The following is a 19687-nucleotide window of genomic DNA, read 5'->3' on the forward strand; positions in this document are numbered from 1 at the left end:
CCAATGTAATTCAATCATTTTTTGAATTACTGATTCATATTGTACTTCCGTTAAGTTTAGCTCGGTATTAGCGGTTGATATTTCGTACAAATATCAAATTCTTAGTACTGAATGCGATCTAGAGTTGAGCTGAGCTGAATACTTCCAAATTTATCATTGAGCCAAACTTGAGAAGTCGAACACGCGTTCAAGTGACACTTATGTCGTTCTGGTACTGATATAACACTAGCATTGGTTGTTCAGCTTAATATGTGATCCATAACTTTTAAGAGCAGTACCACACTCATGGTTTTTTGGATTCCTTAATTAATCCAAGACATCTACTTAGTCTAGGCCATAAGGGTATTTCATTCATTTTACAGATCCCACATATTTTAATCAGTTCCTTCCGTCCGATCTTATTATTTAATTCAAAATTATCATATATTCCATTCTATACGAATAATTCTGACAGAAGAGCACCCTCAATAATTTATTCTTCAGGTATGTACTCATAACTCGAAGATTTCAAGTTAAATACCTTATCAGATGTTACTAACAAATTATCAGAAATTTCCATACAAAAATAGGATCTCAACAAGTAAATCAGTAATTTATCGAGTTTAAAATGAATCCTCAAAGTACTTTTTCATTCAGGGTCAACTCGAACTATTTTTTCTTCTAAAGGGTATTTTCGTAATTTCTTAACCAGATAATTTCATATTAACTCTTAAAGAAAATAATTATACTTTAGAGATCCAATGGTTAATTGCTTTCCCGAACATTATTTGATCTCAAAATGATTCATTAACAGACTTCTGGTATCTTGCATAAACCCTATTGGTTAAAAATCGGTTATCCAAATTTTCTAAGCAAACTAGCATTTCTTATGCACATCTGTAATTTTATCATATCAATATATTCTTTCAGAGTTATTAATCAACTTTCAGGGAAATTCTTGTCATCTTACAACATAAGGGTATTTTTGTAATTTTACCCTACCAGAATATTCTCATAATTTCCCATCCAAATACCTTTGATGAAATAAATTATATGCTACAGATCCAAGTTGATTCCTTTATCACTATACACAGAACTTGAATTTTTTAATTCTAACAGTCCATCAATTTCTCATAAAAATCCTCTGAACCATAATCAGTTACCGAATTTTTATGTATTCAGATCAGTGTAAAAATTAATTAACTACACATATGAGATCAATATTATCTTATTTATGCATTTACCAATACCAACATATCCATAAAGCATAAAGAGATAGTAAAATATTACCTTGATTTTCGTGCAATACTGATCGACCATATAAATTCCATTCGAACGCCCTAGATCTTTTAATTCAACTTCCAATATTTTCCTCACGATCCAGGCCATCAAAATTACTAACTCGTATCCAAATAATTTCCCTCACCATAAAAATAACTTATTAGTATCTAAATAATAATTTGAGGACTCAATTGGTAAAATTGAAAACTAATGTTGCCATCAAAATATTTAATTACTTAAATTAGTGACTAAATTAATCTTGTGAAAACTATTATGTCATAACTATAACCACTTGGAAACTAAGAGACAAGGTAAATATCTCACCAAACTTGGATGACATACCTTGTGATTTACCCCTTTTTGCATGATATCAATAATTCCCCCACAATCCCACGTGCCTTGCTATACCCATTTACATTTATTTATTATTATTCTCCATTTCCAGTGCTCAAAATAGCCAAATGATAAGCACTAAACCAGCTAGGATAAGGAGAAAGCTGGTGTAGAATCCCAACATCGAGACCAACCTACGCATAATCAATAAATGGCGATGGCTTCCCTCCTTGCCTTCCTTCTTTCATACTTAATAAACCTTATAATTGCGCTCACATGCACACAAAAACGAAGAGCGTTTCATCTTCTCCAAATCACTTCCCAACACTTTGCATTGCTTTCAGTTAGAAGCAGCATCACCAGCACTACTAGCTGCCTGATATGTACTGACCACCATACGAGTCACCTTAGCATGGCGATGAAGAGGAGTAGCAGCCATTAAGCAGATAATGGTAGAACAGTTGGGGTTTGAAATCAAAACACCTTTTTTACCAACTTTAATCTCATCATTGCTCCCGGATTCACGTCCAGGATAACTAAAGGCACTCCATCAACCATTCGAAATGCTGAGCTATTATCCACCACGATGGCGCCTTTATCCACCGCAATGGGACCGAACTGTTTACTTATAAACCTACTAGCATTAAAAAGAGCGATGTCAACATTCGTCGAAGCTGTCGGCGGTTAGTTCCTGGACGGTAAAGGTGCGATTTTGGAAGGAAACAGACTTACCAGCGGAGCGTTTGGAGGCGAGGAGCTTGAGGAAATGGTAAGGGAATCGGGGTTGAAGAGTACGGAAAAAATTCTTGGCTAACGGCGCCAGTGACGCCTACGACGGCGATGGATGACCAGACTCTGAAGATACATGCGAACCTGGTGGAGTATTTTTGGGTTTGGAGTTTAGGTTTTGAGGTTGAAAGAAGATGGGTTTTGAGAGTGTAGCTGAGATAATCCATTTTTGAGTTAGAAGTTATGTGAGATACTGATATGGCAAGGAGTCGTAGGAAAGGCGATGAAGAACAGGATGGCATGGCGGTTGGATTCTAGCCGAAAGTGAAAGATATAAGAAATGGATTCCAAACATTGCTATTATCATTAATTTAATACCATCTCACCCAATTTGTCCACTTCTACCTACTCTATTATCCTCATTCACGTTTTTCTTTTAAAAATAAATTGCCCATTATTATAAAAGATATCTATTATTGAGTGGCCCTTAATATGTTTAATAAAATAATAGTATGATAAAACAATTATTTGTCAATCAAACCTTATAACATTTCACATATTTTAAACTGAAAAAATCTAACCCCATATTGAGGTGTGACACATGTCAAATACGATACGAATATCCCCTTCTAAAGAAGAAGTGATCAAGCAAAAAAAAAGACATTGTGGCGGCTTGGAGTGGTGAAGACAACTTCGATGATGAAGTAGCTAACTTATGTCTCATTGCCGTCAAAGAAGATTCAAAGGCAACTTCTAACTCTTGTGATTTAAATTCTGTTGAATTATGGTTCGATATTAGGCCTGTAAATGAACTGAACGTTCAGCGAACCGTTCATGAATCGTCCGGCGGGAAGTTCGTTTATGTGCGTTTTTTATTAAATGAAGAACATGAACAAGATTTTGTGTTCGTTTAATTAAATGAACGAACATGAACATAGGTCTCGTTCGTTTATTTATGTTCGTGAACGTTCGATTATGTTCGTTCGGTTATGTTCGTTTATGTTCATTCATTTATGTTTAACCCAATCTTCTTAAATCAATTTTGGTGACCAATTTGTAAGTATCTTAAAAATAATAATTAATCTATGACAAACTCCATAATTAACCCAATTTTATTTGGAGATTAAATCCAATATGTTAACCCGTGAGGCACCTCGCACCTATATTCATTTTCCCCCCTTTTTTCCCCAAACCCTAGTATTCACTGGAGAGTGGAGACAATCGCTGAAAGCTTCAAAACAAGTTATATTATAGTGCAATCTGAAGTTTTACAGGTCTGTTTTCATCTCTTTCTCTGTTTTATTTGGCTTACTAGTTGATATGTAAAGTTATTGCGGGTATCTTCACATCTAAAACTCAAGAAAACATTATACTTCTTTCTAGAAATAGATGGGAAGATAAAGGTAACAATCAGAAGTATATGAGCATCTATAAAGAGAAAAATATATAGAATTTGCCAGAAAACAAAACAAAGGTTTCTATGCAATTTCTGCAAAAGAGTGTAATAGCGGAAGTAATGGGTTTTTCAGGAAGAACCCATTAATAAGTAGAAAGTACACTTTGACAATGAACTTTTGTTTTCATAGTTTTTGTGTGACCTTTAGTTGTGGAGTAGACTTTAGGTACGTTAAAATTTTGAATGGTGGTTTAGCAATAATATCAGTTACAATATGTAGCATCGAAGGGATTTCAGATCTATGTTGTTGTCTTGTAGTCCAATTTGTACTGTTCAAAATATGCATGCTGTTAAATTTTCTACTCTGCCAACGGAAAAGACCATTATTAACAAACCTCACTAAAGTCTGACATTGATGTCACAAAACTTTTAGCCGGTGAATTTATTAGAATAACGTAGTGGAAAATGATTGTTCATTTGTAATCATGGACCACTAAGATAAATGTTATAGCGTTAAATTAAAGTCGTGTGAATCATTTAATATCTTTGAAAGATCGATCGAAATATTTGATATCTTCAAATATTTCATCATTGCTAATCAGCTCTTACGCTATTTATCACTGTAGATTTGGTTGATTTGCATTGTCGACTATTTTTCATGAAAGAACAATAGAAGGTAGGGTCTCCAACGTTTATGTTCGTTTATGTTTATGTTCGTTTATGTTCATGTTCGTTTATGTTCATGTTCATTTATGTTCGTGTTCGTTTATGTTCGTGTTCATTTATGTTCATTTATTTATTAAATGAACGAACATGAACAAGTTATATTCCTTAATAAACGAACATGAACAAAAAAAATTTGTTTGTTTATGTTCGTGTTCGTTTATGTTCGTTTATTTATTAAATGAATGAACATGAACATACCTCCGTTCGTGTGTGTTCGGTTCGTTTACAGGCCTATTCGATATAACAAATTTAAAGGGAAAATGTTTTTGGAATTGAATTGAATTTATTCAAAGTTTTAAAAAGGTTTCAAAAATAATTCAAACTCCATTAAATTCGGATTTGAGAAAAAAATGCTAAAGGGTGTCAAAGTGCATCCATGCACCCCTGCAGTGCATTCATACATCCCTGCACCTGTAGTGCATCCATGCACCTCCACTAGTGCATCGATGCACCATGTAGTGCATCCATGCACTCCATTTCGAATGCAATTAGTGCATCGATGCACCTTGCTGTGCATCATGCACCAAGGCTGCAACAACTAGTTTATTTGAATTTAATGAAGGGGTATTGATGCACCTTGATAGTGCACCATGCACCATGTTATGGGCAACCTTTTTGAGTAGAAAAATCATCCCCAAACGGCTCCAAAACATCCCCAACGGTTATATACGACATCAAATACATTCCAAGCTATAAATACAAGCTAAGGACACTTGAAGAAGTAAGATAACAACTATCCAAGCAATCAAACACAAGAGAAGAGTTTTTCATTCTTATTTCATCTTTCTCTTGTAAATATTTTGTTCTTGTGTGCTTAATTCTTGTAAACACCTACCTTAGAGAGGTTTTCTTGTTTACATTTCTTATCCTTTTGTAAAGGGGAAAGGTTCTAGTTTAGCCTGGAAAAACTAGGGAGTTGTAAGGTTATCTCTTTGTCCTCAAAAGAAAGAACAAATTAGTGAATTTGTTGGAAAATCCTTGGTGAGGAGCTAAGGTAGTGTACGTGGACTTTGGTTGAGAAAGTCGAACCACTATAAATCGTTGTGCAATTATCTATCTTTCAATCTCCTTACTCCCTAAACACAAAACCGTTCCGACCCCTTTTTGCAAACCATTCCGGTTGTCGATTCGAGCTTACGAAAATCCCAACAAATTCTTATTCATTTAAAGAGTTACAAGATTTGGAATTTGAGACCATAAATTCCAAATATAAGAAATTAATTTCCAAATTTAAAGTTGAAAATGATTTTCTTTTGAAAGCAAAAAATAGATTTTGAAAAACAAAATGAAATTTTGAAAAATAATGTTGAGATTTCAAGATTCAAAATCAATGATTTAGAAAAATAAAATATTGATTTAAAAGTTAAGCTTGGATGCTTAACAAAAGAAAAAGAAATAATTTCTCAAAACAATTCATCATGTTTAAAAATGGAAAAAATGCTCACATTGTCTTTTTCATGGTCACTTGGAACATATTTGTCCTTTAAAACTTAGAAAATTTTTAAAATTAGGCAAGTATGGGTTCCTAAGGGAACAAGAGAATTTTGCACTAACATTCAAGGATCCAAAACAATTTGGATACCCAAAGCTATATAAATGTTCTTGTAGGTGTGTGAGAGCAATTGTGTCACAAGTGAAGAAATTCAAATGCTCTAGCCACACAAAATGAGGAATGAGTAACCTCTAGGCTTAATGTTTTTGTATATTGGTTGCCTATTTTATTTTATGCAAGCATGAGTTTTGAACATATACTAGTATTTGACCATACAAATGATAGGCATATACTAGTATTCGACACTCATATTTGAATCTAAGCAAAATAGCATCTCTGAGGTAGGGGTGAGTATTCAATCAAGTCGAGTCGAGTAAAAAAATGAGTTATTCGAGTTGATGATTCCTATTTTAGAACTCAAATTTTAATTGAATTTTTTCCGAGTCGATTCGAGTTCATGAAAATCGAGTCGAGTAGTTCAAGTTTTTGTTTAAATTTAGTTGTAAAAATTTATAATGTCATGGTACTAATTGAGTCAAATTTAAACTGTCTTCTATAACCACATATATATACATATATCATGAAAAGTTGAGGGACTCGACACGAGCTTGAAAACCAATCCACTAATTACTAAAAATTTTGAGTTATTCGAGTCCTATTTTATAATTTGACTCGAATTTAAAAATTTTCGAGCTGAGTTTATGAAATTAAGAGTCGAGTTTTTTAATGTCAAGTCGAATCGAAAAAATCAATTTTTTTCTAATCAAGTTTTGCTCAGCCCTACTCCTTGGATGTAAATTCTATTTGGTATAAATATCACATAGAGACATGATTATGACTTAGCATTGTAACTCTTAAAGTGTTGCACTTATAATGTCATCGAACAAATTCAAAATTCTCGGTAGCTATATTTTTTTTCTATTTGCTTTAGTAAGCAGGTCTTCTATGTTCGTCAGAAACATATGGCATCCCGCTGATGTTTCTGCATTGAAGGACATTGTTTTTGTGAGTTTGCTTTTTATCTCGGTGACTCTTTTTCTGTTTGCAGATTCCTGCTCAGAACTTAACAATGAAACGCCTCAGAGGTTATGAAATAAAGGTAGGTACCATTATTTTAATCAAGTGATCTTTCCAAACATATATGCTGACTATTTCTTCAATCATACATGTATTTGTAATATACCCTTGGACGTGCCCCTGAGCATGTCGTCTTATAGTTTTGCCGAGCCTTCTACTGTTCCACATGGATAAATGAAAAAGCTGGCTTGCATTGCAAAATAAACCTATGTTACTCAGACTAAAGGATGACTGGTTGGATCTCATGCTATTGTGTGAACCTTTGCGCCAATGTCTATGGACCCAAAAGTTTAGTCCGTGACACTATGCTCAAAACATACTTGGATATGATTGTAGGATACGAATACTTCAAAAATTTATATATATGAAGAGTTGGAGTTAACTCCAAATGGTTCTCGGAATATCTATGCATTATTCCACAATTAAATAAAGTCATAATTGGTTACCAAAGGGGTTTGGCCTAATTCAAAATATATAATAACAATTGGTTCCCAAAATTGTATCAATTCGATCCTACTTTAAAATTTATAATAACAATTCTATTTTATGTTAGGACCAAATCAGTAGAATATGTAAATTGTAGAAATTAAAAATATTATTACGTCATAATTTATGTTAATTTTTTAACTGTTAATGATTAAAATAGAACAGGACAGGACTAATAGTATGTGACCTATGGTGTAGTTTATACCCTAAATAAAAATAATAATTAATTGAAAAATAGGTGGCCAATCATATAATTTACTTATCAAAGTAAAGTTCCTGCAACTTCATTAAATTTAACACTAATATTTTTTCCTTACACCAACCAGCTCGATACGAGCTTTTAAATTTAACTTAATAGATTAAATTTGCAAAAATTATTAGGAAATCAAATTTAATAAAATTTATAATCATATGTAATCCAACTCAAACAAAGATTTTATAAGTGTATATGTTATTATAGATCAAAAAATATTTTTTTTATAGTTTTAGTAATAAGATCAATTTATCCAAAATTTCCTTCAAACGAGCTTCTTTTTTCTTTTCTTTTCTTTTTTCAACCCAATCTTTTTTCCAACAATTTTAACTCAACTCTACAAATGCCACTCAATATAATCTAAGATCGAGAACAAAGATCAAAATGCCCGGCAAAGAATGGAAGTGATATAAAAGTTCTTATCTAGTATCTGTAAGACGGACCAGACTGTGGTGGTGCAGGTGGCAACCTAGTCGGTGTCCTACGGCTGCTGGATCTTGAACCTAAACCCTCATCCCCATCCTGTTCTGGGTCGCTATACCGACGGCTATGACCATTCGACCCGTATCTACCTGAACCTGTAGGTCCATTTGCAGCAGCATCAAATGCATTCCTCCAGTCATCACCTGGTGAGGCTCCGCTTGCCCGTAGACTGCTTTCTGTATCTCAAAAAACAGGGAAGAAAAATCGTATTTCAGGTATTAAGTCATAAAATCATTACAATACAAAACAAGCATTCCATAGGTAATCCACATCAATTTCTATGTTAGCTCTCATTCTTCAGGTTTTTTCCCTGAAAGAATGGCGTGTCCAATAGAAAAGTACAATCCTCCAAATGCGTTAAAAACAGAGAAAAAATTGGACATACTCATATTGGACAACTGTTTCCGAGACTCATTCCAGGCATATAGTATTAACAATGTGCATGCAATCATCTTTGCAGAACCAGGCATCATTGGATTTTACACAAACTGAATCAAGAAAATAATACCTGCTGCACTGTCATTAGACCAGCTGGAGGCGGCAGCAGCTCGATTGTCATGGATGCTAAGTTGCTTTGTAAGTTTCGAAAGAAGAGAAGATTGTTTTTGGTATCTCTCCCTCTTGCGTTTTGCATTTTGGTCCTCCATGAGCAGTTCTTCAATCCTACGGTCGCTTATGGAACTGACCACCAAAGCATAAAAGAGTGAAGTTACTCCCCCAAAGAATACTAAGGCAACAAAAGCCAATAAAAATATCTACACCAAAATTAAAAAACGACAAGAACTATTTTCAACAGCCGTGCATGGATGTCAATTGCATGATCTTAAAAGGCATTTTCACATGAATAAAAAGTGTTTTTACTCCTTGTAAACTAGGTGAAATAAATAGTACCGACCTCACAGAGCTATATAACTGAATAAGCATGTCTTCTTTTGCTTTCTCTACTTGGCAAAGAACGACGGCCTGCTTAAAAAAAAGACGATTAGAAATGATATATCAGGTTATCAGCAAAAAACAATAAAAGGCCATTCAACAGAATAAACTGACCTTTGGAACATTGGCAGCAAGGCTGTTAAGAACAGCTTCCACGTATCCACGCACTTCTTGGGACATCCACCGAAGTTCTTCTTCAGGATCAGCAGGTTTTCTTGCCATTGTATCCTGCAAAGGGAACATGTGTAATGTTGAAGAGGTATGCTTATCAAAAAATTTGACAGACACACATTCTGTATTTTTGCCGGTCAAGCTGCGCATTGTGCAATTTTTAAGCAAAGATTGATTCATAGCTAAAAATTGATCAAATCAAATTGAATGACCAAATTAGCAAAAACCAATCTAAACCAAAATACCCTAAGATCAACAAAGAACTGGCAAACTCCCCAAGCAACCCAAACTAACTGGAATTAACCAATAACTCACTCAATCAAAAGGAAAAAAACAACTCACAAGTGAACCATCAGATAGACTTTGCCTCATTGGAGGACTGGACTCAACCTTAACTTGACCTCCTTTAGATTCAACAACAGTTTTTAACTTCTCTAACCACTCAGTCTTATCTGCAATGCTCTCAGCCTTCAACACAACAGCACTATGAGCTGCAAAATAAAATTGAAGCATATAATCAAGAAGCAAATTGGTACAAGAACAACAAAATCAATTTAATAGAACTTGTAAAACCTTTCAGAACTGTCTTATATGGAATCCTGCTAGTAATCTTGAATACAAGACTGGGTTCTTTTTCTGGTCCAGTTGTCTTCTTATCCTTGGAACTTTTGGATGAGCCACCTTCATCATCAGCAACTTCCTCAATGTTGCATTCCTGATGATTAAAGAATTAGAGAAGCAGGCATTGATATTGATGAAAAGCCTAAATATTTCAATATGAAAATTGTTATAGAGATCATCATATCTATAAATCAGAGCAATATAAAAGCTAACAATTCTTTAATCCCAATCAACAATAATAGGATTCCTACCTGCAAGCTAAGACCAAAATTCTCCCTCATACACCAGTCTTTCCTTTTAAAGTATAACTGAAGTAATTTACAAATGGTACAGAAAGAAGCTCTCTTTCTTTATCAATACCCCTGAGTGGAGCGGTCAGGAGAAATCTTGAATGCACCAAGTGAATTGAGGACTACACCCTTAAGATTTCCCAAGAAAGGAACTAAGGACACTCCAAACCATATATCAAAATTTTGGTGATAGTTATTCACATTTATCATGTGTTCTGATCGTTGATTATTTTCATTATCAATAACTATTCTCAAATTATTTCAGAACATATAAAGAAACTTGCAAAGAGAAAGCAACGGAGAAAATAGGGAATGCATATTGTACATGATGCATCATTAAAATTTGAAGCAAAAATTAATCAATTTCTATAATCACAAAAGGAGAGAATCCCAGTAATGAAGAAAATTTAACAATCAGAAAATGTGCATGTGTATATTAGGGCTCACAAAGCAATGAAGAGGAAGAACTGAACATCAACAACATACCTCCAATGTAATGACACCACGAAAATGTCTTTCCTCTTGTTTTTTTGTGTAACCAAGCTGCAGCAAAGATAACTGTTAAGCAACATTACTTGAACAAAGAGAAAATAATATGGATTATCAACTATACACACTCCCATGCTAAGATAGAAACAACTAAAATTAAATGAAGCACAAAACAGTAACCTTGCCAGTTTTCTCATTCAAAACAAACCATCGCCTACTCCATCCATTTGTTTTTCCACTTTTCTTCAGTAAAAAACCTGTGCATGTAAAACATACAATTGATGCTAAACCAAAATAAGCTTAATACATGGCGAATAGTTGCAACCAAACTTGCATAGTATTTGTATCTTGTTTAGATATTTATCCCTCCCAAGTGTTCCCACCTTTCATACCAGCTAAACCAAAGAAAACTAGAAGATTCTGAGAAAGAAAACTAAAACTTAACTGGTAGGAAGGATGGAAAACTTGATAATCTAGTCATTAAAATTCATGTCCTACTTTATAGCTTAACATTACATGACAAGTTTTCTGTCCTTTCTACCTATCGGAGCATAAAGGTTGAATGAATACATGTTTGCAGCCAGCTGGGGGAAGTGAGGATTGAACATTTCATAATGGGGACTATTGATAGGTTATAAGTAGCACTGTTATGAGTTTAAAGAGTAGTCAATGTGCTACAAAAATGAAGACACTGTTTTTACATGTGAAGTGTTCTATACCCATTGCTAAAATCCTGACCTTTAATGTATCTAAAATTTCAAAACCATCTCTGCTTGTTGTCAGGAGTTCAATTTTACAAAACAGACACAAAATTCGATTCAAACTAAAACCTGCTTGTTTTGGGAATTTCAGGAGGGTGAAGTGCCCTTGCTTAGATATTGTGGTTCTGCTCCTGAGAGATACATCAAGTCAGCGATATGTTCATTATTTAGCAGATCACCGCTTTAAATTTGATATTTCCACAAGCACAGAACTCTTCTGATCAAACAACTCAATTGATAGGAATACCATTTAGAAATGGCATTGCAGGAAAGGGAAGAAGTTCAAGGCTATGACTCCGGATAGTGGATTAAACAATAAATTTCATGATAATATTTCCAGATGCCCAGTTTGATAACTAACCTGCTGTTATCTCACCACCAGGTCCAGCAGTCTTTAAGGCTGATCCCTCCGGTACATCTTTTTCTTTCTTGCTTAATTTATCCTTCAACGATTTTAAGTTTCCTTCAGATTGTTGTCCACCGGTTTGAAGACCAATTGCCTAAAAAGAGAAATGAAGAAAACAATCTGTCAGAGAAATGTAGTCACCAATAAGCTTGTTATTATAAAATATCTATCACAGCCACTTAGAAAGTCCAAACTCAGTTGAGAATTGCCTGCTCAGCATCAGGTGCCTTCTTGGAAGACCGGTTTTTCACCTCATCTTCTCGTCGTTGTCTCTCCATTCTATTGAAAAGTAATGGATAAGGAAGTCGGAAGAAAACAAAAGAAAAAGTTGCTTCAATTATTGAAGAAAGAAACCAGAAAGCCACAAAAAAAAAACACCATTAGATGTAAAGAAAAATTATCTTAACATACCGCCTCTGCACCAGGCGAATGAAATGCTGAGGGGGAACAAATGCACGCTCCATGTCCACTAGTGCAACTACCATCTTTTTTGATTCACTTTTAAAACCATCAAGTGCAGCACTTGCAATTGCCACAACCTGGTTAATTTTTTAAAAGGAAAAGAAAGTATTTCACTTGCATTGGTCTAAACAACCATAAAGCATATATGAACAACAGCTTTGCATTATTGCCTCTCTCTTGAAAGGAGCATATCTCCCTAGACCAGGTGTAGCATTTGCAGCAGCACTAATGATATCCAGCAACACACGATGAACCTGTTTTGACAAGCACCCAAAAGGAATAGAAAAAAGAGAGAAAACAACACATTGAGGTGAATATCGCACAAGGCAAACCAGCAGCTATAACTTGAAAATTTTCAATAACATTCGTCACACAGGAGAAAGTTCCAGCAATAACATTTTAATTGTTAGTAAAGATGAATGTATTATGAAACATGCTGAGATGTATAACTTAGTATACATTTTTATGTATTTCCAATCAATTTAAGCATTAATGTTATTGCTAAACTGACTATTTTTGGAGCCAGATCACTGTATTAACAGCATAATGTTATATCCACATAAACATTGAACAAATACATGATGTTAAATTATGTTATTGGTGCCCTACCTTCATAGTTAGGTTGCTAAGGAATAATTCCCAACACATCTATAGAACAAAACCTCATTTCCTCACCTATCAAATAGTAGCAAAAACTTGCACAAGAACTCATAAAACTTTGAGAAAACAGATGCAGAAAACATAAAAGGTCTATGTATGGATTGGTAGAAAACATACTCAGAAAAATGCAACAAACAGGAAACAACCATTAAGAAAAACTTTATACATAAGTATAGGCTCAGAGCCACAATATAGATTTACCTCATCAACGCACAAACAAGATGGCTCTTTTGCTAGCTCCAAGACACCTTTTATCAGAGATCTTAAACCCTTCTCTGGAGATATCAGATAGGGTTGATAACCATCTGCTTCTAGGACAACCTGAGAAAAAATAACAATGCGAAGTCAAAGAAACAACTAATACATATCAACTTAACAAGGCACAAAAAATGAAGGCAAATTGATAATAGAATCTACCCTTTTGACATTGTTTATATCAAAATGTCTGTCCAAAGGGAGCTGCTTAATCCTGTTGGGAAAACTGCCCTCGAAACTAGAAACAATTTTCCAACCATTTCCCTGAATATTTGGGGGCAGAATTAAAACAAGCAGAGGATTATCAACTCACATGTAGCGACAAACTTCATAGATTCATCTAAAAAAGATTCTTTTTGAAAAAGATTAATTGTGCAAATAGTTCTTTAGCCCTCTGTTGCAAAGTGATGAGCATTCCACTTCAAAAAGTAGTAACTCACTTCACCACCCGTTATGTGTAGCAGAAATTTGTCCTCAAATTCCCGACAGAGCTCCAATGCGACAGCTCTCGTACCTTCGGCAGTACTAATCATTTGTTCACCAAGCCTCCTTAATTCATCCTGGATTATTTGAGACTTCCCTTGAAGCCTGGCATTTTTAGAAAGGAAGAGTTACAAACCTAAAAATGGGCATGGGAATATGGAATATTTTAAAAATACATATATTTAAAAACCAAGTTTAGCATGAACTTTTTTGTTGCTACAGAATATAAGTTTTGAAAAAAGAAAAAGAGAGGAATTTTAACAATTTCACTACAAAGAAATAGTATCTATTTGAAAAGGGAAACATGTATTGACCCAAATTGAAAATGATTCAGACCAATACAAAAGAGTTATCACAATCGGGGCTGAACATACTCAAAATGCATGGTTTTGGTGTGATACTATCAACCTCACATATATTTGATATCTAATAATAGAACAGAACCTTAACGTTGATAATTCACTTGCCAATCATGCCACTATCTTTGTGAATATATCTAATAAGCTACTATTTTACAACAGTCAAACTCACAACAATTTTCAATTTAATATCATACTAAGCTTAGAAAACTGACACTCTAAGCTAAGTATGATATTAAATTGAAAATAGGGAGGCGGATGAGTTGGCAAAAAAGGGAATTGGGTTTTGGGGTTTGGTAGTTCTTTGAGTTTCTCTGTTTTAGTGTCTTGGTGGATTCCGTGTTTTCTGCTATGTAATCATAGGGGTTTTCCCTTATTAATAAAATCTGAGGTACTCTTTTCCTCCATCCGCTTTTTGCCTTGAAATCTTTTCGATCTCTGGCAATTATGAAGGGTTTTTTAACGAGATCTCCAATTCTTATAAAAAAAATCATACTAAGCTGAATAGGGGTGGTACAAATACCTTTTATAGTACAACCAAGACCTTTTAAATACAATGTTTATCTTAGAGGCAGATATATGTTTGCACAGATTCAGAAAGCAAAAAATTGACACTTGTCTTTGGCAACTCTCTCATTAAACCTTGGGAGTTGAAATAGAAAAATTCAGCAGCAAACTAGGGTCTACCAAACCAGCATTTCTACTTTCTAGGCAGTATTAGAATGCAGTAAACCAAACGAGTGTAGCAATTTAGCAGACTTCCTTACTTGCTTTAACAGTAAGCATGGAATGTAAGGAAAGGGGGAAAGCAAGTACCCAGAAAGTAGATTTGGAAGCCTGAGTTTCATACGGTTACGTATCTGGCCAGCAAGTACATCTACCAAAGCAACTCTCCCTAGCTTGTTTTGAGGGGCTCCAGTCAAAATAGATTTTAGACTTTCACTCTCAGCTTTCCAAGCCATTTCTAAAGAATTGTCAGATGAAGCACTTCCAGATTGAGTTGAAGCAATGGAAACTGATTGACCAATTAGAGCAACCCATGGGATATCAGAAGTTTTAGGTGGCCCCTGATTTGACAAAAGAGCCTGAACTGCTGCAAGGGCTTTTGAGTCTGAAGCAGCCTGATCAATTTTACTAATAATGCCAACAGTTCTGGTACCTACAATCAATTAAAAATTGACAATAAACTATTAGGAATCCAGGAAAAAAAATAGTGAAAAGTACTTCTTTTATCTTGTTTTAGCCTGGAGAAACGAATAATTAGAATATGCAAGCACCAAGATTTCCCACCTTCTGAGTCAAATTCCTTTGCTATCCTGAGGGCTCTAGATGATGAAATTTCTGGTGCCTGAGCAGCAGGAACAATAACGAGCAAAATAGCATCATTATGTTCAACATACTCACGGAGCTGAGGAGAAAAGTCAGAATTTGTTAGATAACTAACCTACCAAGCATCTCAAAAAACTGGTAAATAAAATGAAAATCAAGGAATAGTTAACACATTAGAATGTCCGATTGTTAAAAACTAAAACCCGGAGAAAATATCGCTCAGCCACTTACCAATGATTCATCCATAATTCTTTGCTCCAGTCCAGGTAAATCAATCAACTTTAGTGGTGGGGCTGTGTTAAGGAAAAAGGGGAGAAAATGTTAATAAAAAAAAAGAAGATTTATGTTGGACTTGGACATGCATATATATATATACAGACACACACGCAAACTCATAAGAGAATGTATCATAAGCATGCTCAAGTGAGAAAAGGAGGCAAGGGGAAGGGAAGCTTAAAATCATTCAAGAAATATGTTTGCCCTGATAAATTGTTCGTCTATGACACTACAATGAATGGTTTTATTGATTTTTAGACAAAATAAAACATTCACCATTTCTTCTACAGATTATAAATATTTTCTTTTCAAAGATCAATTTTCATGGATGATAATATTCCATAAACCAAAAAAAGCTTTTATCAGGTGTGCTGCTTCTATTCATAAGAGGAAGGAAAATGAAGAAATGCTGAGGTCATCATAAAAAAAATAAAGTTAGTTAGGACTCTGACTAAAATTCGTAGGTAATTATAAACAATCCAGCCATTGGCATCAATAAATTCAGTTCTGATAGGGTAAACTAATACATAAAAAGAATGAAGTCATCTAGTATCATTTGAAAAGAAAAAACAATCTTAAAACATCAGAAAAGAAAAATTCAATGGAGGCATCAACCTCTGATAGAAAAGATTTTACTTGTACATATTCTAAAACCACTAGAATCAATACTACAATTCAATAACATGAAGGCCAACCTGTACTGGTACGAAGCTTCAGATATATTTCATCGTGACTCCTGCCTGATGAACCTCTGCTTAACCTATCCTGCAGAGAATGCCGAAGTGCACCTACGGAGCACCAATTTGAAAGATGAAAAGAGGTCAGATAGGACACAAGACCAAATACACAGAGTAAATGATGAATAATGATGTATTTTCCAGGAGAAAACAAGCAACACTGTACCACACAAATGAAAAAGAAACAACAAAAATAGGGAAGGCCTTACTTGCAGAAACCTGTTGAGATTTATTGTCAATTTGCAAGATGATTGATTTAGTGCTTAAAGAACTATCCCTAGCCAAATCAACAGTGATGGGAGCTCTAGTGGCACCGTTTTCACCAGTTGGCTGTCAAAAAATACTATTATAAGCAAAGTCCTGTGAAAATAAAAATCTTCAACAACATGAAAAAGCCTAAAAGATATAAACATACCAGAAGAGGATGTCCAATTAGACTGTTCAAGACAGCAGATTTACCAGCCCCCTATTTGGTACATTCAGAAAAAGGGAAATCAAAATTTTAAAAGCAAATGAGTCCAAAAGAAGATTTCAACATCCCGTGGTAGGACAGAAACAGGTTAATTAAGACGCAGATTAGCAACTTCATCCGTTTTTAGGAAGGTTTAATCAATAAGCTACTTCCTTTTATTAAATAAACACACATTTAACATGGATAAATATATTCATAATCAGTTAGTTATGCTGCCTGCAGTACTGAAAGAACTAAACAAGGAAAATATAATCAATCAAGGTACACGATGAGATGCTAATCAATATCATACAGTAAAGAAAGTTTTGACTTTGGCCTATATTGTTACAAATAAGACACAAAATGCCTGGAAAATATAGGCAGAAAATAACAATACAAGATTTCATCCTAAACTTTTGAAGACAAAAAACATAGAATTGCAGCAGGTAATTGATGTAATCCTAAAATTTCCAAGAAAGATGTATTTTATATTCGAATCAATACACCTAAGGTATTGCATAACTGCTACAGACTGTGACGTTGAGTATAGTGAAGCACATTAAAAGAGAATTCAAATTAATGAAAAATAAATTAGCAATTAAGAAACTGCCTCTACTTTGAACAGAAAAAGTAAAAACGCAGCTTTAGAAAAATAAATATAATATTAGCCATGGTATTGCTCTCATATTTCCCCGACAAATCTTGCTTTTCTCAACCATATCAACATTAGCAATCCAACGAAAAAGAATGCAAATATATACTTATCGGCTTATCACCCTATTAGGAGTATCGCATCATTGGTGAAATCAATCAAATTGCACCCAACATGAAAATTATCCATAAAGAAATTAACATATATAGTTCGCTTCCATTTCTTTCCGTTGGCATCGAAAGCAGCCCAAAGATTACAATCTTTAGCATCTAAATGAAATATAAAATTCTGGCAGATCCAACAGAGAGCTTCAAAAGCTAAAAAATAAATTATCGGACGAAGGAACATACAACACTTCCCAAAGCTACGACGTTTAGGAAAGTGGATGAGCGTTTAGAGGTCGACGAGGATGTCTCGTCGACGTCTTCATCGGCTAGTACAGCAGCCGCTTGCCTCATCGCTTCCGAAAGCTCCGACAGTTCTTCGATCGCCTCCATTTTCCTTTGATTACGGTAACAAAAACAAAGAGATCAAAGCTTTAAAAGATCTAGAAAATCAGGGGAGGAGAAACCCTAGATTTATTTATGAATTTCACTTTTCCTGTAGTATTTTTTTTTGAAGAAAATGGATTCGATTCTTTTTATTTGTTCGGTTTCGTAAGTTCAAATTTCGATTTCTTTCAGCGAAATAGATGGAAATAATGAAGAAATAATAAAAATGACGGTTTTGTTTCTGGTCATGATTAAATAACCCAAATGCAACCAATAACGATAAGCAACAATGGATAGTTTAAATTCAATCTTTTTTAAACAAATAGTAATAAAATCCATTTTTTATATATATGCAGCTCGGAGCGGCAAACATAACTCATTTGAGTCATTTCACCCGATCAACGCATTAACACTTTTTAAATGCTTAATTTAAATATAGGTATCTAAAATATTTTAATTTTTTATTTAAATTATTTTAATGTATTTTTGAACCTTAATTTAATTTTATATGTAATTCAGTTCGAACAAACAATATTATATTTACATCTGTTTATTTATTTTTTAAAAAAATATTCATATTTGGTTCGTGTTCATTTAAAAATTTAATATCATGTATATGTTTTTTTTAAAGTGTTCGTATTCAATTCATTTAGCATTTGCGAATATATTCGTTTAACATTCGTGGACATGTTCATCAACTCGTTCATTTAACGTTCAACAACATGTTCATTAAACAAACAAATAAAATATATTTGATTCGAGAGAGTTTAATTAATTTATTGAGATGATTCATAACTCGACTAAGACATATGCGAAGCGGAAATGATATACATTTAAAAATGTAATGATAAAATGTTAGGCACTAATTTTGAGCAAAAAAAAACTTTAGACACTTAAAATTAACTTCAAGTATAGTTTATACCCTTGTTTTTATATTAAGATGTAAAAAGAGATATTATCAAAGTAAATGATGTTTAAATTTATTACATAAAACATTAGAATTCACCAATTAATTTTAATGATTAAAATAAATGTTATTATCTTTAAAGATCTTTAAGTAAAGTAGTTGAATACGTGAGTGTAAGTGCATTGTCATTACACAAACATATCTTACAATACATATATTAAAATTTATGTAAAGTATACAAGACATCAAATTTTTTAAATAAAAACGGACATCGTTAAAAATATCTCATAATCAAGACAAAGTATTGAACTTACTAGGAAAGTATACAAGAGATCAAAAGAATTATATACAAACAATTATTTGTTCACTAAATTTTTAAAAAATATAAAATAATTATTAAACTTATCGAATATTTATAAAATGATTAGTATATCAATAAGATAATAATAAATTTTTAATAAATTTAATGATATTTTTTAAAAATTAATTATTATTTTATAATATTTTAATAAATTTAATATTTTGTAATTATTTGATAAATTTAATATTTTTATAATATATTAATAAAATTATATAAATATAATTAAACGACCTATTATATCTTTCACCATAGAAAAAACCATTAAAACATTTATAAGTAAATGTCATCATATATGCATGCTTTTTTTAAGTTAAAATTCTATGGTAATATTAGATATAATAATTCGATTTTTTTCCCG

General features: G+C 33.4%; 1 protein-coding gene and 1 pseudogene across 1 annotated transcript; both read right to left on the reverse strand.

The window, feature by feature from the left end:
- Positions 1-1933: 1933 nt before the first annotated feature.
- On the reverse strand, positions 1934-2549 carry LOC120174856 (annotated as a pseudogene).
- Positions 2550-8023: 5474 nt separating this feature from the next.
- LOC120174836 (dynamin-2B-like) lies at positions 8024-18294 on the reverse strand. The gene is made up of 22 exons (XM_039181576.1): positions 17921-18294; positions 16883-16933; positions 16677-16797; positions 16426-16518; positions 15686-15747; positions 15416-15533; positions 14942-15284; positions 13724-13871; positions 13446-13547; positions 13230-13349; positions 12539-12622; positions 12318-12445; positions 12116-12185; positions 11862-12000; positions 10920-10996; positions 10737-10793; positions 9913-10054; positions 9682-9830; positions 9283-9396; positions 9131-9198; positions 8744-8916; positions 8024-8411 (listed from the first exon to the last, which is right to left on the reverse strand). The coding sequence occupies exons 1-22, from the start codon at positions 18065-18067 to the stop codon at positions 8176-8178; spliced, it is 2742 nt and encodes a 913-aa protein (XP_039037507.1). The 5' UTR covers positions 18068-18294; the 3' UTR covers positions 8024-8175.
- Between the last annotated feature and the right edge of the window lie 1393 nt (positions 18295-19687).

The sequence above is a fragment of the Hibiscus syriacus genome, unplaced genomic scaffold (genome assembly GCF_006381635.1).
Source record: "Hibiscus syriacus cultivar Baekdansim isolate YM2019G1 unplaced genomic scaffold, ASM638163v2 tig00112127_pilon, whole genome shotgun sequence".
NCBI classification, from domain to species: Eukaryota; Viridiplantae; Streptophyta; class Magnoliopsida; order Malvales; family Malvaceae; genus Hibiscus; species Hibiscus syriacus.